Below are 16,569 nucleotides of genomic sequence, written 5' to 3' on the forward strand. Positions count from 1 at the left end.
GCGCTAATAAGGCAAGAAAAGCTCTCATACAAAAGAAGAAAATTTAAAAGAAAAACGCCGAACCGCCAAAAAAAAAATAAGAACTGTAGCAAAAACAGTAGTGAAGAGAAAAATGACTGTTGTGAAAAAAGTTCCTGAAGTAAAAACTAAAAATTTACAATCAAATTGATGAAAGCACTCTCAGAGATCTACGGCTTAGCAGTCAGAAGAAATTTGATTTCTTCATAGGATATGCGTAACGAGATTTGGGCAGGATACTACCACAAAATTTCGACTGATGCCAAGCCGAAGCATTCTAAGTGTTCCATCGACTGGTGAAAGTACCTCAAATCTAAGGCACATCGCACCTAAACACGTGTTTAACGGCAAAAAAGTTGTTGAAATTGCGTGCAAAGATTCAGCATGTATCTTCAACAAAAGATTTCGAACAGTGATGAAGATAATGGAAACGATGGGCATGAAACTTGGGCCAGGAGCGATCGACTTTGCTAAAAGACGCGACGACCGACGTATCGAATCTGCGAACCGTCGAAGCTCTGAGTGCTCAAAAAATGCTAGATCAAAGTGGAAGAAGGCAAGACTGGAAGAAATTGAAGAATATGAACAAGAAGAAGGTCTATTGTACGGTCCAGGCATCGCAGATTAAGTTTAGGTAAGAATTTTTAACGATTTTGAGTAAAAAAAAACTTTAAACGCGTTTATCTTGAAACTATGTTTTGAAATACTAGCTCCATCGTATCTCACGAACCAGTAAACCGATTCTTATAAAATTTAATCCACATATTCTACACATGAGCTGTAACAAAGTGACGGAGAGTTTTTTCTTATATTTTAATTTTTACTATTTATTTTTAGTCAAAAACAATGAAAAAAAAAGTCAAATTTACGTTTTTTTTGTAATTTGTCCACCATTTTTTTATTTATTGATAAAATTTTTATATATTACTGTCACTTTGTAGCTGAAGTCATACAGAATATAAAACCATTTTACTTTTATGTTTCAGGTAAGCCATTCTCAAGTTCTGATGGAGCTACCAAAGCACTAAAGTTTTAAGGTGTTTTTTTATACTACTGTTTTTGCAATAAAAAATTAATTAAAATGAAAAAATAAAAATTTATTTATATAGTTTAAGACTCAATTTAACAAACCCAACAACTTTTATATCGATATCTTTTATAGTTTTCTTGGAAAAAATTCGCGAAAATAGCCTTTTTTTTAGGTGCTCATTGTAGAAGGTTAGCAGTAACCTTAAGCAGTATAACTCGTTAGTATCTTGTACGTATATTTTTAAATTCATTGAAACGCAAACCCTTAAATATCTCGATTTTAAGATAAATGGACTTAGGCCACTTTCAAAATAAACGGCTCAATTATTCATTGTTTTCTTCTGTACTTTTAGACTGTAATTTACATTTTTTTATTATATAACAATCATTTTAAATTTATTGAACATTCTAATGTACTCTACTAATATTTTACATTATTTTTAACATTTCAGATCATCAATGACTTTTAATCGAAAATTTTTATCTTAAAAAAATATTAGATTAAAATTGTTTAATATTCGTGTTATATTAATAGATATTTTATGTAATTTTTAAACAAGTGTAATTTATATTATTCTTACTTTGATAAGTATTAAACTGATTCTTATATTTAGAAAACAAAACATTTATTAACAATAAAAACAAAGGACGATCGTCCGTTAGACATGAAATAAATCGAATATTCCCACCGTTTTTATATCAACATGTACGATATTAAGGTATGGATGTATTCCGTATATTATTTTCGTATTTGTTTAATTCACTTGCTATAAATAAAGCTTTCAAATTTAACTTATTAAATATATTAATACATTTATTTCTAATTTGTCCTTAATTTAAATACACTATACCAGTGGTTCCCAAAGTGGGCGATATCGCTCCCTGGTGGGCAATGAAGCGGTTGAAGGGGGTGATTGACACGACCACAGGTGAAAACTGGAACTTTGTGTGCGGGTGTGCATTAAAAAAAGGTCATGAGTGCAATAAATAATTTTTCTCTTCTCAGTTACTAAAAATAAAAAAAGGTCACAATATTAAGAAATTAAGAAATAAATTTTCAAGGGGGCGATAGGACAAAAAAGTTTGGGAACCACTGCACTATACCATTACTTTTCAAGGATAAATCTAGTAAACTTGACAATTTATGATTTCAAGTGTCACTCAATGTATATATGAATCAATCAATTATTTTCACATTATAATACAAGTTTTATTTCTATAAAAGTTTTTAGGTTTATTGCATATTTAATTGCATATTTAAATATATTTATTGTACATAAAAATCAACAATCAAATTGATTACTGATGATAGAACACTAAGGCGAGTTTATAAGATAAATCTTATTGGTCAAAAGAATTCTGTTAAACGACGCGCGCATTTATACAAACGCTCTACTCACCTTTATATCGCCTAAATATGGAAGCGTCGAAAGTTAAACGAGTTAAATACAACGTGAATCAGTCTTGAGTGTTTTGTGGTTATATACTATATGTGTATATGTGCATTTATTGTTCATTGTTCTAAGAACTATCATTAAAAGTGAAAAAACAATTGGACAATTTGATTACAGTATAAAATTGGATAACTCTACTGTTAAACAAAATGTCTTCTAAAGAATATAACAAAGAAACAGACAATGATGTTTCTGATGCGTTTGGATGCCCAAGGTATCATTGGCTGTATAACATTCAATTATCTTTATAATTGATGTTTTTATAAAATATTGAATTTAAGCGATCAAAAATAAATGCATTTTTTACGATAATATAGATTTATTCTTAAAATTTAAGAAAAGCACGTAGCCTTAATCTGATATATTATATTAAAATTAAATTTATAAACATTTGTAAATCATATTTATATCTTCGCAGGAAAACTACTACTCCGGTTATTCGACCCTTACAAACATCACCAACTGAACGATATGCTTCACATTACAAAATGGATCATCCCAAACGTGGCATAGCAATTATATTTAATCATGAACTTTTTTCTATTAATCATCTTAAACCACGAAACGGAACTAATACTGATTGCGAAAACTTCAAGTCTGCATTAGAATTACTTGGATTTACTGTTCGAGTTTATGAAAATTATACTTCTAAACAATTAGAAATGGTTTTGAGAGAAGGTATCAAAATAAAGGATAGAATAAAGATTAAGTAAATAATAATATAAGAACATAAAATAATCTCTAATTGATAACAATGTATTTTTATAGTTTCCGAAATAGATCACACCAATCACGATTGCTTAGTAGTTTCTGTATTAAGTCATGGAGAATTAGGAATGCTGTATGCGTATGATACTCCTTACAAAGCTGATACTATTTGGTCTCCTTTTACATCAGACAAGTGTCCTACTCTTGCCGGAAAACCAAAACTATTCTTTATACAAGCCTGTCAAGGTGATAGATTAGATTCCGGTATAACTTTAAAAGAACGTACAGAAACTGATAGTAGTACACATACTAGTACATTCCGTATACCAACTCATGCAGATTTTTTAATTGCTTATTCAACAATACCAGGTAAGCTGTGATTCTAATCATATATTTTGAATATCGAAAGTAAAAGAACACGTTCTATATATCTTTAAGTTATTTTATTTTTTTTATTAATTAAATTCCAAAATAATTTGCATTTAGGTTTTTATTCATGGAGAAATACGACACGTGGATCGTGGTTTATGCAAGCATTATGTATAGAATTAAAAGAATATGGATTTAAACATGATTTATTAACGCTACTTACTTTTGTCTGTCAGCGAGTCGCAATTGATTATGAATCTAATACTCCAGATAATATAACTATGCATCAACAAAAACAAATCCCATGCATTACAACTATGTTAACTCGTCTAGTAAAATTCACTGCTCCTCAGAATAGTGTTTAATATTTTAAGATTATTATTATATATTCATATTAAGTAGTACATTTTATCTTATTGTAGCACATGTATTATATATGTGCTTAGCTTTATTCAAATAACATTTATTATTAATTTTCAAAATGCATTTACAATTCTACTGCCATTATTTACTGCATTTATATTAACTGTTTAAGAGAGTGGAGATATACACAAATATGAGAAGTACAAATTTTTCTGGTCTCACAAAGTAATGAAAGTAGAACAAATTTTTGATACAAATGTTTTTTAGAATTTATATATTTACATGTAACGCGTGATCCTATTAATTTTTAAACAGTTTTGCATTTAAAAGGTACTACTATTAAATTACATCTTTCTAAAATAAGAATATTACTTAATTGTAACAGATTTTGTTGTATTTCAATGATCTTATCAAACTACTTAATATTTTTAAGTTTGCGCATTATGTAGATCACGTAAATTTGTAAATATTTACAATTAAAAATTTTGTAAGAAAAAATTTACAGTTATAATTAAAAAGTTCCACTGTTTACCATTGTGTAAATTGTTGTGATAATATATTAGTTAACCATGTAAATCTGTTATTATAACAATACTATAAAAAATGATTTCAACACAGGATAAATATATTTTATATGTAAGATAGTATTATCACATGCGACGCTGTGAGTCTTGTATAATTTAGTGTCTTTTATACTGTATACACTTATACCTTTATACACATTTATATACAAAATTTAAATATGACTTCTTTGTAATATGCAATAACGATATACAAAGAAAATGAAAGAAACATATTACAAATAAAGTTTCTCAGTAAAAATTTTTTGTTTCCTTAAATAATTTGATTGATTTATATTCTATTTCATTATTTCAATTACTCTTATACGCATTGGCCCCCAAAATATATAATATCTTATAAATCATTACTGAAGAACTTGTCCAGGAATATTTATTATCGATAATGTATTATGTAGTGTAGAATGTGCAGGCGCTGTATATGGACGGTGATATTTGTTTTTTTTTTTTTATCATTAAGATGCGTATCAAAACTTGAGAAATCTATACCAGTAATAGTTTGGGTACTTTTTTGTGCTACAGGTGTTATAATATTAGAATTATCGTATAAAGATAGATCTTCATTCATATTAAATGTACTTTCAGAAGGAAGTGGTGCAGTCTTATTAGACATGAAGATTTTCTTAAGTTGAGATTTCCCATTGATAACACCTATGAGTTCACGTTATTTAGATAAATTCACATTATAACGATAATTTATTAATATAATATAATCTAATTGATAAATATATATATAATTCTTACCATTTACTAAATGATTTTCTGTATTATTTTCTTCCTAAGAATAAAAAATAAAAGGAAAAATTAGTAATCATAGAATATCAAATTTCTATATTTCATAGTACATCTATAGAAAAATATTAATAAGTTTACCTTTTTAGATAAAAGTTCTGCTATTGGTTTAAAAGGATTAGAGTGTACTGTTAATCTAGGTGGAGAATATTTGCAATCCTTTACAGCTCTTCGGTTTTTTAATTCTTCGTTTATGATGTTTTGAGATTGCTTAACTCTATTATTTAAAACAGTATAATTCCTCAGGATTGTATCCAATAACCATCTAAAAAAAATAAATATATTTTTATTTAAAAGATTATTTCAACTTGATGAAAAAGTATTATGAACAAATTATCATTACTTATATCCATTTGTAATGCCTAAAATACTACTTTTAACGTGGTCTTTTTCGGAAAAACAAGAACAAGTTTCAACTCTTGTAGGACATCGTGTAGTATTCACTAAATATTCTACATCTAAATTGTCAACGACATCCAATTCATCGATAGCTCCATTTAAATCTTGTTTGTTGGCAAGTCTATACATAGAGAAATAAAACACATGTAATATTTATTACAGCAATTAATCATAATTGATATATTGTTAATATGTTGCTAGACAATTATTAAAAATTAAAATTTCATGTGCGTATATTGAAACCAAAATGTGTGAAATAACACATAGAATGATTTATATTTCTTACAATAATAATGGTTTTCCTGAAATATTTTCATGAGCAACTAATTCACCAAATACAACTTTATTTTCTGCAAGACGGGAAATATCACTAGCATCCACGACGTATATAAGACCGTGTATCTAAAATATTCAATATTAAAGCACTAATGCATAATAAATATGCTCTTTCTTTATAATAGAAATAACTTCAGAAAAATTTATATAAATTTTATATTATTAATATATAAAAGATAATTATTTACTAAAATAACATGAACGTACATCATTATAATATTTTGGCCATAATGATCTTATTTGTGTGCTACCACCAACATCATATATTTTTACAGCATAAGATTTATATTTTAAACATACAGTTCGGAATCCCATTGTTGATAATACATGTTTATCAGGATCTAAAAATTGAATAAACCTTAAAATTTATTTTTTAAAAAAGGATATAATGTAACAATGCTTTATTCATATTGAAAATAAAATTCCATTCCATGAATTTCTAGAAATTAATTAAATATTTAGTATTTTTGCTAATACTATATATATATATATATATATATATATGAATGAAAAGTTCTAATGCACAAAAACAACAAATTCTGAATAATAAAAAAGAGCAAAAATTGTTTATTACATACCACCACATATGTGATTTAAAATTAAAGTCTTTCCTGCGTTGTCTAGACCAACAATAAGAAGAGTTATATTTCTGAAATAAAAATAATATATTCTTGTATTTAAAGAAAAAATTTACATTTTTCTTAAAAAAAAAAGTTAGAATACTTTACTTTTCTGAATGATGTTTTTTTGATAATTTTTGTATCGTATTTCGTAGACAATTACCCATTATAACAAATTACAATTAAATTAAGTCTTAAATTATATCTCTTATATTATTAATTTAATTTTTCAATTTATAATGCATATAAATATATGTGTGATTTATATTTTATATAAGATATATAAATTTTTTTGTTATTAAATACACCGCGAGCCTAACATAAGCCCATCGGAAAAATAACATATATAAATATATGCGTAATCCATATTTGATTATTAAATTTTATATTTAAAAATTTTTATGAAATTATTCACACATAAAATCACATTTGAGTATTACAATGTACAAAATTACAATCGAAAAAAAAACTTGATTTGATTCTTTTTATGTATAAACTTGACTAAGTAATCATAAACAAACATATAGTAAAACATGAACTTACTAAATAAGAGAAGAAATAGAACCTGCTATAAAAAAGTATATACATAACATTTTATTTTAGTATTGCATACGTAAATTACAACTAGAAATGAAATTTTTACTAAAAAAAATTTTATATTTATATAAATGAATATAAATATAAAATCAATAAATGTCACAAAATCCACATGACTTAAATGTATTAAAATATTTTTTATTATTTAATTAATCTAAAATTTTTAGAAATGATATATTATGTAGCATGAATATTTGATAATAGCAACATTCACAATGATTTTTGTATTTGAAAATACAATATAATAGAAAGAATATTTTTTTTTAATTCACAGTTGATCAATAACTGTAAAAAAAGAAGAAAACTTCTATGCCTAGATAGCTCAGTCGGTAGAGCATCAGACTTTTAATCTGAGGGTCCAGGGTTCAAGTCCCTGTTTGGGCGAATATATTTTTTTCTTTTTTTTTCTTTCACAATAAATTTATATTAGCAATATATTCATTATGGTCAGTGTAAAAAAAATTAAATTTAATAAAAGAAAGAAAAAAACTATTATTAAATTTCAGATCATGTTTAATAATTTAATGAATATAATAATATATTTAATTTTTATTGCTGCGACAATGTATTAAGTGTAGAAATTAATTAGGTGCCTTTTAAAAATAAATTTAATATTTTATGGAACCGAAATCATTCATTTATAATACAAAATTGTACATACAAATATTTCCCACAAATCTACCAACAAACAAATTACACAATGCACTTTTAAGTACAATATGGAAAATAAATTTACATTAAAATATCCACAATATAAAAATAATATCTATAAATTCGATTAAAAAGAAAATCGATTTGTAAATCAGTCGATATAAAATAATATTATAAATAATAATAATAATAATGAACAATCAAATAAATTTTCAAACAAATCAAACTCAGTAAGAGATTAATTTAACAAATATACAAATAATAATATCTTAAAAGGACTATACAATATGAAATGAAATTTTATATACAGAATGATTCTTGGAACGGAGGCGGGTAATAACTTCTTTTTTTGAAATTGCCTAACAACATGGAATTTAACAGAGGGCGGAATAAAACCCATAGGTTCAACTATAAGGCAACATAATGGTGTAAATTTGAGAAGCATTTACAAAGAAACTACTCAGCCAAAATCCCGGATAACAGGAATCTGCATATAGAGGAAATAGGTAACAGCATTACTGAACTGAACAATGCGATTTTAACAACTATTGAACATACGGTGCCAAGATTTAAGCCTCACAATAACATAAGCAAATATTTTAATACAAGAAAAAGAAAATTACAAAAGAAGAAATCAGGGTACCTTAAAACTCTGCATTGTATGCAACAGAATAATCCAACCGCATGGCAGGAAGAAATTGTACTAATCAAAGAAATCGTTAAAGTAGTTAAGGATCAGCTGAGAAAAGAATTTGCAAAGGCAACAACCAGATATTACGAAGGGCAGTTAAAACAAATAAATCATCGTGATGCATTCACATTCTTCCCAAAAATTAATAGGTTATTGAGAAATAAAAAATTCATCAAGATTGGCGATCAAGTATTAAGTACCAATGACCCAATCATTAACAAATTAAAAATTAACACGGATAATCAGAACACGGAGGGCAAGATTTTAATAACCGATGCAACAGCAAAATTGAATATAATTGGTAGTTATTTAGAATCCATCAACTCGGCTCGATACTTGAATAATGGAACGAGATTGAAAGAGTTAGTTGTAGCGAGAGCAGGTAAAGTTAGGCATGAATTTGAAGTAAATAGAAGTTTGAAACGCACACAATTAATTTTCAGCGATTCTAATAGGGCATCACTGCCGATTTGTGACCCAGACAGAGCTTATTTCTGTAATAGTTACACCCTTAGTAACTTACTGAAGAAACTTCCTAACAAGACTTCTAGTGGCCTGGATAATATACCTACAATAGTTCTTAAGCATTTGCCAGCCAACATTGTGAATAACCTCGTTATAATATTTAACAACGCACTCAACCATTCATATTTTCTGATATTGTGGAAAAAGACCAAGGTATTGCCAATTTTAAAAAAAGGTTAAGGATCCCGGGAAACCATCTAGCTATAGGTCTATCAGTCTGACGCCTACACTCAGCAAAGTCTACGAAACCATCATCATCACACATGTTAACAAATTCTGCAAGGACAACTCTCTGATGCCAAACCAACAATTTGGGTTCAAGCATAAGCATTCTGCGGTGCATGCCATCCACTATCTACTAAACTATGTCAAGGAAGAACTGCACTACAACCAATTAATAGGGGCGTTATTGATCGACTTGGAAAAAGCTTTCGATTCAGTATGGTTAGATGAACTAATATTCAAACTCACAAAATTAGGTTTCCCGCAATGGCTGATTCTTATCATTTGGGATATGATTCACGACAAGACGTTTGTGACATGGGATGGCGTTAACATCTCGAGCAAAATATTTAGCGTCGAAAAAGGACTGCAACAAGGGACGATCTCCTCCCCAATATTGTTTGTAATTTTTACTTTGTCACTTACTTTGAAATTTCGATGACCTTCACTTAATACTTTTTAATGCAGAATAACAAAAGGAATTGAATAGTGTAAAAAAAGTATAAAGTTCCATTTAAAAAAAAAGTGCAACTGCATCTAGCGGGTGCATCGATGCATTTTCAAAAAAAGTAAGGTCATAAAAAGTTGACATTTGTTGTGCCGTATAACTTTTTCCTTTATGATTTTTTTCTATTGTTACTTAAAAAAAAGTTATTATCCGCCTCCATTCCAAGAATCACCCTGTATATATATATATATACATATATATATATGTAAGCAAGATATATAAATTTACTTAAATCCTGATAAAATCACATTATTGTAAATAAGATAAAAAATAACATTTATATATTTAAACAATAAATGTTTTATGATTGTTCCTTAATGCTACCATCCATCATACCAAAATATGCTTTATGTGCCATATTAATAAAAAGACCTGTTTCTATTACTCCAGGGTATAATAAAATTTCCTTATTAATTCTATTCCAATCGCTCAAATCTTCCGGAAAATGCCAATCCAGAATAAAATTACCATTGTCGGTTATAATAGGTCCCTGCAATAATACACATACAAATTTAATACACACAAGTACATATTTATTTTTTATTAAAAATAGACAATAATAAGATATAATAAAAAGATTTACAGCTTTAGCAACTGCCATTCTGATTTTTACATCGCCACCATAGTTATCTTCAATTCTATGTTGAATAGGAACACATGCCATAGGAACTACTTCAATAGGTATACCATTCTTATATTGTTGTCCAAGTTTCTCCGATTGTTTTCTAAAATTCATTATAATATAAGTAAAATGTATAAGGAAATATGTTATTAGATCGGTATAGATTTATAATTTACGTATAATCAGCTATGATAATAAATTGTTTGGCACACGAAGCAACAATTTTTTCTTGAAGCAAACATCCCCCACCACCTTTAATAATATTCATATCGGCATCAACTTCATCTGCACCATCAATGGCACAATCTATCTATAAAATATTATATATTATATATTAAATGATAATATCTAATAAATAAGATATTAAATAATATATAAATATTGTTTACTTTGGGAAAAGAATCCAAATAACCTAATGTTAAATGATTATTAAGTATCAATTGTCGAGCTTGATAAGAAGTAGGAATGCAAACCACGTTAAGTTTTTCTTCCCTCACACGTTCAGCTATAAAAAAAATAAATAATTCTAATCAAAATATAACTTCTTAATTGTGTATACAATGTTAAGCAACAACGTGATAAAAAATATTCAGTATAGATATGATTATATTATGTATAGAATACATAAAAGAAGATATTGTATTTCAAAAAAATTAAAGATTATAATCTAAATAAAATAAAAGTTAAAATAAAAATAAATTATTAATAATTCTTACCAAGTCTGTTTATGGCATGAATAATTGTAGATCCACTACCAATTCCAATTACACTATTATCCTGTAAATCAAATTCAATTATAATCAACACATTATATGTCAATACAAATATTTATTACTAACCTGTATAATTTTTTTGATTTATCATTTTGCAATAAAAAAAAAATAAAATAATATATATAAATACATATAAATATAAATTACCTTAACATATTCGTCGATAGCTTTATAAGCAGCAATTTTTTTTGCAGTTTCAAGAGGTCCCATTTTTGCTGATATATTTATATAATTATTTAAAAATCTCACGTTAGTAAAAGAATAAAACGACGACAAAGCTTTCGCGCCTACTGATGTTTTCAAACTCATTCTCTAATTTCAATATAGGATTTTAAATTTTGCCAACATAATGGTAATTTTGTTTTACCAACATAACGAATGTTTTACAATTTCATACTAGGAAGTTTCCTGAAAAAAAGGAACAAATTTTCGATTATTAAAATAATATCTTATATCACTGCATGGTATTAGATTCAATTCATAAAATATATATTAAATTAATTATTAATATTATAATACTTTTAATTATAAAATTTAACGTGTATGTTTTGTGTCACGTTGATTGAAAATTAAGAGATAAGTATGAATGATAAAAAAATTTAATAATTATAAAATTAACACGTACTCATACATACCACATTGATTGATAATAATTATTTTCATAAATAGATGTAAATACAATATAATACGTAAATATAATAATGTATATGTATATTTCTAATTACAAAAAATCTTAAGAACAAGCATGTACATATTATAAAATGTTTTAACTTTAAGAATAACATTTATATACATATTTATCACAAGTATATAATTATTAATTGTATGTCTGGTAATAATTAAATACTGTTCTTGTTTAGGTTATGTCGTTTAGATCATTAGTAACGAAACTAGAATACACGTGCAAGAGATGGCACGTGAACGATTTACAGATTAAATTTATTTTCTAATAGATAAATCATAGATAAGATATTCCAGACTCTTCATTTTATATTTAATTTTTTCTTACACATTATTATTTCGTACATGTTATTATGCTGGCAATGCTGTTTTGAATTGACACTAGTTATTATTGACACGTCAAATAGTTGATAAATAATATTTGGGAATTTCTGACACGCACACGTAAAAAGATTCGCCATCGGTGATTTAAATTATCACAGAGCAACTTAATAAACACGTGATACAAAAACGGTATTAATTAATCTGTTAAGACTTTGATACGTACATATGTACGTGTACCACATATCGTATTTTTTACCGCATAGAGAAGAAGATAGAGAAATAATAGAGTGCGCACGCGCTCAAAAATAATGGGGTATTTTGGAACGGGTGGTCCCCCTGAGTGGGTCCAAAGAAAAGTGTTACAAAGTTGAATTCGTTTTCTAAGAAGATTTATTAACGAATGTGATATCACTTAAATAATATAATTAAATTAATTTGATAAGAAATATTGAACATTCGTTACACGCGTCAAATTGATATATATTACAATTTAAAATTAATAAACTTATTCGAATTATTAAATAAATGTTATACGCTGAAAAGATTACTTACTAATCCTCTAACCGGTAGAGAATATTTCGATCGATTTGATATATACGTTTATATAGCTAAACATAATGGAAGCTTTAATACCAGTAATAAACAAATTACAAGATGTATTTAACACCGTTGGAGCCGATGCTATTCAACTTCCTCAAATAGTTGTCTTAGGAACTCAGGTCAGTAAATATTTTCATAATTTTCATCATGCACACTTGACAATACTCCGAATATTATATTTTGATCTTTGTTCTTTTGTATCTATTGTCGTTAAACAATATTTAAATATTTATGTACAAAATTGTTTGACGATATTAATTTAACATTAAACGATTAATTACAATGGTTCAATAATAAGAAAATAGTTGTTGATATTTCACTATTAAATTTTAAATAATTCACAAATTCTTTTACATTTTTATCATAATAATGATATGGAATAAAGTTTTTTATAATTGGTTATGTAGAATGAATTTACATATATATAATATTATTAGAAATATATATTATTTCTAATTTGTTTATAGAGTTCTGGAAAGTCATCTGTAATAGAAAATTTAGTAGGCCGTTCGTTCCTTCCTAGAGGAACAGGTATAGTAACACGTCGACCGTTAATACTTCAACTTGTATATACGCCAAAAGAAGATAGAGAACATCGTAATGCAGAAAATGGAACATTGGATTTGGAAGAGTGGGGTACATTCCTACATACAAGAAACAAGATCTTTAAAGATTTTGATGATATACGTTGTGAGATAGAAGCGGAAACAGATCGAATGGCAGGAGCTAATAAAGGCATTTGTCCGGAACCTATTAATCTTAAAATTTATTCAATGTCTGTTGTTAATTTAACGCTTATAGACTTGCCTGGTATTACGAAAGTGCCAGTAGGAGATCAACCTGAAGATATTGAAAACCAAATTCGTCAACTTGTATTGAAATACATATGTAATCCTAATTCTATCATTTTAGCAGTTGTTACTGCTAATACAGATATGGCTACAAGTGAAAGTTTGAAACTTAGTAAAGATGTTGATCCGGATGGTAGACGTACTCTTGCTGTTGTCACAAAATTGGATCTCATGGATGCAGGTATATTTATTTTGAAGTATTGTCATATATTAAAGCTCTTTTTAAAACTCATTTATTTTCTTCTGATAATAGGAACAGATGCGATAGATATATTGTGTGGTAGAGTAATTCCCGTAAAGCTTGGAATTATTGGAGTTGTTAATCGTTCTCAACAGGACATAATGAGTAATAAAAGTATTCGGGATGCATTGAAAGATGAAGCTGTATTTTTACAACGTAAATATCCAACATTAGCTAATAGAAATGGAACACCTTATTTAGCTAAAACGCTTAATCGATTACTCATGCATCATATACGAGATTGTTTGCCGGAATTGAAGGTGTAGTATCATTCAAATTAATAAGTACATTAAAATTTTTCTTATAATTGTTAGTAATAATATATAATCTAATATACGATTTTAAAAATCAGACAAGAGTTAACGTAATGGTATCGCAATTTCAAACATTACTTTCTTCTTATGGAGAAGATGTTGGGGATAAAAGTCAAACTTTATTGCAAATTATTACGAAATTTGCAAGCAGTTATTGTTCTACTATCGAAGGAACTGCTAGAAATATTGAAACTACTGAATTATGTGGTGGTGCACGAATATGTTATATATTTCATGAAACGTTTGGAAAAACACTTGACTCTATCCATCCTCTTGCTGGTCTCACTAAAATCGATATTTTAACTGCTATACGAAATGCAACTGGACCAAGACCAGCACTTTTTGTGCCCGAGGTGTCTTTTGAATTATTAGTTAAACGACAAATAAGAAGGCTGGAAGAACCTTCTTTACGATGTGTAGAACTTGTGCATGAAGAAATGCAAAGGATTATACAACATTGTGGTACTGAGGTACAACAAGAAATGTTACGATTTCCTAAATTACATGAAAGAATTGTTGATGTTGTTACGCACTTGTTACGAAGACGTCTCCCTACTACTAATCAAATGGTATTATTTTAATTATTTAATGTTCCTTATTTAAAATATTATTTGTATATATTTCTATTGAAATTTATTTTTATAAAGGTAGAAAATTTGGTTGCCATAGAATTAGCATATATTAATACCAAACATCCAGATTTTCATAAAGATGCAGCATTTGTTTCTTCGTTATTGAAAAATACAGATACAGATAATATTAAATATAATAGAAAAGTACCTACTACTAGCAGCAACTCTATATCTGGCGTTGCAATGCCTACTGAAAATGTAAGTGAAATTTAAATGAAATTTAATATATTAATTGTAACTGGTTTTATCTTGTTCTAATCCCACATCTCTAAAAAATACTAATTAATATTAGATATTAAATTTAAATAACAAAACATATACTTAATTGTGCATTCTATTTTTTTATTTTTTTTAATCTATTCCTTACTAATCATTCACAATCTGTATCATAACAGAACGTAAAATTGACCAATAGTCAAGATGAGTTGACATCTTTTTCTGAGCAGAATAAAAAGATGCATGCGCAACAAAATCATTGGTTACTGAGTAATTTATTACCGCAAGAAAGAACAGAATCTGTTACGTCTGCTGAAGGATCTCCAATTAAAACTTCAGGAAATATTTCTCCTCAACCAAATTTGATGCTTGACGTACAGAAACCATCGCCACAACAAAAGCCAGTAAATTTACTCCCTGAAGTGCCAATGCAAACACCACGTAAACTAAATGAACGAGAGCAACGAGACTGTGATGTTATCGGTAATTATAAAATAATATATTTTGGTATTTATATTATTATATAATATTTTGATGTAAATTATTATATTTTCTAGAGCGACTTATTAAATCCTACTTTTATATCGTACGAAAGTCTATACAAGATAGCGTACCCAAAGCAGTGATGCATTTCCTAGTCAACTATGTAAAGGATAATTTACAAAGTGAACTTGTAACTCATTTGTATAAATCAGATCAAGCCGAAGCATTGTTGAACGAGAGTGAACATATTGCTATTAGACGAAAAGAAGCAAGTGATATGCTAAAGGTATATTATTCATTAATTATATTTCTAATACTACTATCTATTCTATAATGATCTTGATATGAAAAAACTTTTTTTGACTAATTATATAAAACTTCTTTACTCCTTCCATTATAGGCATTGACTCAAGCAGGTCATATTATCAGTGAAATTCGCGAGACGCATATGTGGTAATAATTTAAATAATAAACCACAATAGCATCAGATTATAGATTAAAATAGGTATTATTATTGTGTTTGGATAGATAAGTCAATGAATGCAACTTATGTATATGCTAAAACACTGTACAAAATTTTTATTCTTCATGCAAACGAAATTTCTAGAACAATGAAGTAATAATTTTTGTCATCCCAGACATTATAATAATTTTTAATATATGATGAGTATAAATTATGCACTACTTTACTGTACATACATCTGGGATTGTTTAGATACCATAAAATGGAGATGTTATGCTTAATATTATCAGTGTTGTGTAATGTCTAGCATGTACTTACAAACAAAATTTATGCATTTTTCATTTTCTTTAGTAATTTAATATAATATTATAAAATTTGTACAATGTCATTTTACAACAACAATTAAGTACTAAATCGGTGAAAAAAAAAAAAAATATATATATAATAAGTTTGCATGATATAAAATAATATATACATATTTCTTTTTTTCTTTCTTTCAGAATAATTTT

General features: G+C 27.2%; 5 protein-coding genes and 1 non-coding gene across 8 annotated transcripts; 4 read left to right on the top strand and 2 right to left on the bottom strand.

Moving 5' to 3' along the window:
- Window positions 1-277: 277 nt before the first annotated feature.
- Window positions 278-2,716, top strand: LOC149030843 (uncharacterized). The gene is made up of 2 exons (XM_089177585.1): window positions 278-652; window positions 1,005-2,716. The coding sequence occupies exon 1, from the start codon at window positions 278-280 to the stop codon at window positions 644-646; it is 369 nt and encodes a 122-aa protein (XP_089033711.1). The 3' UTR covers window positions 647-652; window positions 1,005-2,716.
- LOC107066608 (caspase-1) lies at window positions 2,576-3,947 on the top strand. Its single transcript, XM_015321395.2, has 4 exons — window positions 2,576-2,715; window positions 2,920-3,179; window positions 3,270-3,578; window positions 3,696-3,947. Exons 1-4 carry the CDS (start codon window positions 2,651-2,653, stop codon window positions 3,941-3,943), a joined length of 882 nt encoding a protein of 293 aa, XP_015176881.1. The 5' UTR covers window positions 2,576-2,650; the 3' UTR covers window positions 3,944-3,947.
- On the bottom strand, window positions 3,934-7,191 carry LOC107066607 (ADP-ribosylation factor-like protein 2). Its single transcript, XM_015321394.2, is given in 9 exon segments — window positions 3,934-4,968; window positions 4,971-5,170; window positions 5,264-5,297; window positions 5,393-5,576; window positions 5,655-5,831; window positions 5,997-6,112; window positions 6,254-6,387; window positions 6,625-6,695; window positions 6,775-7,191. Coding segments are annotated over 9 exon segments (1,077 nt in total). The 5' UTR covers window positions 6,834-7,191; the 3' UTR covers window positions 3,934-4,866.
- Window positions 7,192-7,574: 383 nt separating this feature from the next.
- TRNAK-UUU (transfer RNA lysine (anticodon UUU)) lies at window positions 7,575-7,647 on the top strand. The gene has a single exon. It is a non-coding gene; the product is annotated as a tRNA-Lys (tRNA).
- Window positions 7,648-10,124: 2,477 nt separating this feature from the next.
- On the bottom strand, window positions 10,125-12,422 carry Rpi (Ribose-5-phosphate isomerase). 2 transcript variants are annotated; one of them, XM_089177584.1, is made up of 7 exons: window positions 12,282-12,422; window positions 11,403-11,663; window positions 11,199-11,259; window positions 10,872-10,987; window positions 10,659-10,792; window positions 10,444-10,585; window positions 10,125-10,350 (listed from the first exon to the last, which is right to left on the bottom strand). In XM_089177584.1, the coding sequence occupies exons 2-7, from the start codon at window positions 11,562-11,564 to the stop codon at window positions 10,162-10,164; spliced, it is 804 nt and encodes a 267-aa protein (XP_089033710.1). In that variant the 5' UTR covers window positions 11,565-11,663; window positions 12,282-12,422; the 3' UTR covers window positions 10,125-10,161. The 2 variants fall into 2 exon arrangements, with proteins under 2 accessions (XP_089033710.1, XP_015176879.1); XM_015321393.2 differs by lacking the exon at window positions 12,282-12,422 and adding an exon at window positions 11,891-12,030.
- Window positions 12,423-12,837: 415 nt separating this feature from the next.
- Window positions 12,838-16,341, top strand: Drp1 (dynamin related protein 1). 2 transcript variants are annotated; one of them, XM_015321391.2, is made up of 8 exons: window positions 12,838-12,979; window positions 13,328-13,892; window positions 13,965-14,212; window positions 14,305-14,835; window positions 14,914-15,096; window positions 15,294-15,597; window positions 15,672-15,883; window positions 15,998-16,341. In XM_015321391.2, exons 1-8 carry the CDS (start codon window positions 12,878-12,880, stop codon window positions 16,052-16,054), a joined length of 2,202 nt encoding a protein of 733 aa, XP_015176877.1. In that variant the 5' UTR covers window positions 12,838-12,877; the 3' UTR covers window positions 16,055-16,341. The 2 variants fall into 2 exon arrangements, with proteins under 2 accessions (XP_015176877.1, XP_015176878.1); XM_015321392.2 differs by having other exon boundaries at window positions 15,345-15,597.
- The last annotated feature ends 228 nt before the right edge of the window (window positions 16,342-16,569 follow it).

Source organism: Polistes dominula, unplaced genomic scaffold, assembly GCF_049000335.1.
Source record: "Polistes dominula isolate Pdom_NZ unplaced genomic scaffold, Pdom_raw_medaka contig_24, whole genome shotgun sequence".
Classification (NCBI taxonomy): Eukaryota; Metazoa; Arthropoda; class Insecta; order Hymenoptera; family Vespidae; genus Polistes; species Polistes dominula.

Coding starts and splice junctions, on each gene's coding strand:
- Rpi (XM_089177584.1), bottom strand. CDS start 11,564: ATGAGTTTGAAAACATCAGTAGGCGCGAAAGCTTTGTCGTCGTTTTAT. Junction 11,260..11,402: donor CTATCGACGAATATGTTAAG/GTAATTTATATT, acceptor TTTGATTTACAG/GATAATAGTGTAATTGGAAT. Junction 10,988..11,198: donor TCATGCCATAAACAGACTTG/GTAAGAATTATT, acceptor TTTTTTTTATAG/CTGAACGTGTGAGGGAAGAA.
- LOC107066608 (XM_015321395.2), top strand. CDS start 2,651: ATGTCTTCTAAAGAATATAACAAAGAAACAGACAATGATGTTTCTGAT. Junction 2,716..2,919: donor GATGCGTTTGGATGCCCAAG/GTATCATTGGCT, acceptor ATATCTTCGCAG/GAAAACTACTACTCCGGTTA. Junction 3,579..3,695: donor TGCTTATTCAACAATACCAG/GTAAGCTGTGAT, acceptor ATTTGCATTTAG/GTTTTTATTCATGGAGAAAT.
- Drp1 (XM_015321391.2), top strand. CDS start 12,878: ATGGAAGCTTTAATACCAGTAATAAACAAATTACAAGATGTATTTAAC. Junction 14,213..14,304: donor ATTGTTTGCCGGAATTGAAG/GTGTAGTATCAT, acceptor TTTAAAAATCAG/ACAAGAGTTAACGTAATGGT. Junction 15,097..15,293: donor TTGCAATGCCTACTGAAAAT/GTAAGTGAAATT, acceptor GTATCATAACAG/AACGTAAAATTGACCAATAG.
- LOC149030843 (XM_089177585.1), top strand. CDS start 278: ATGCCAAGCCGAAGCATTCTAAGTGTTCCATCGACTGGTGAAAGTACC.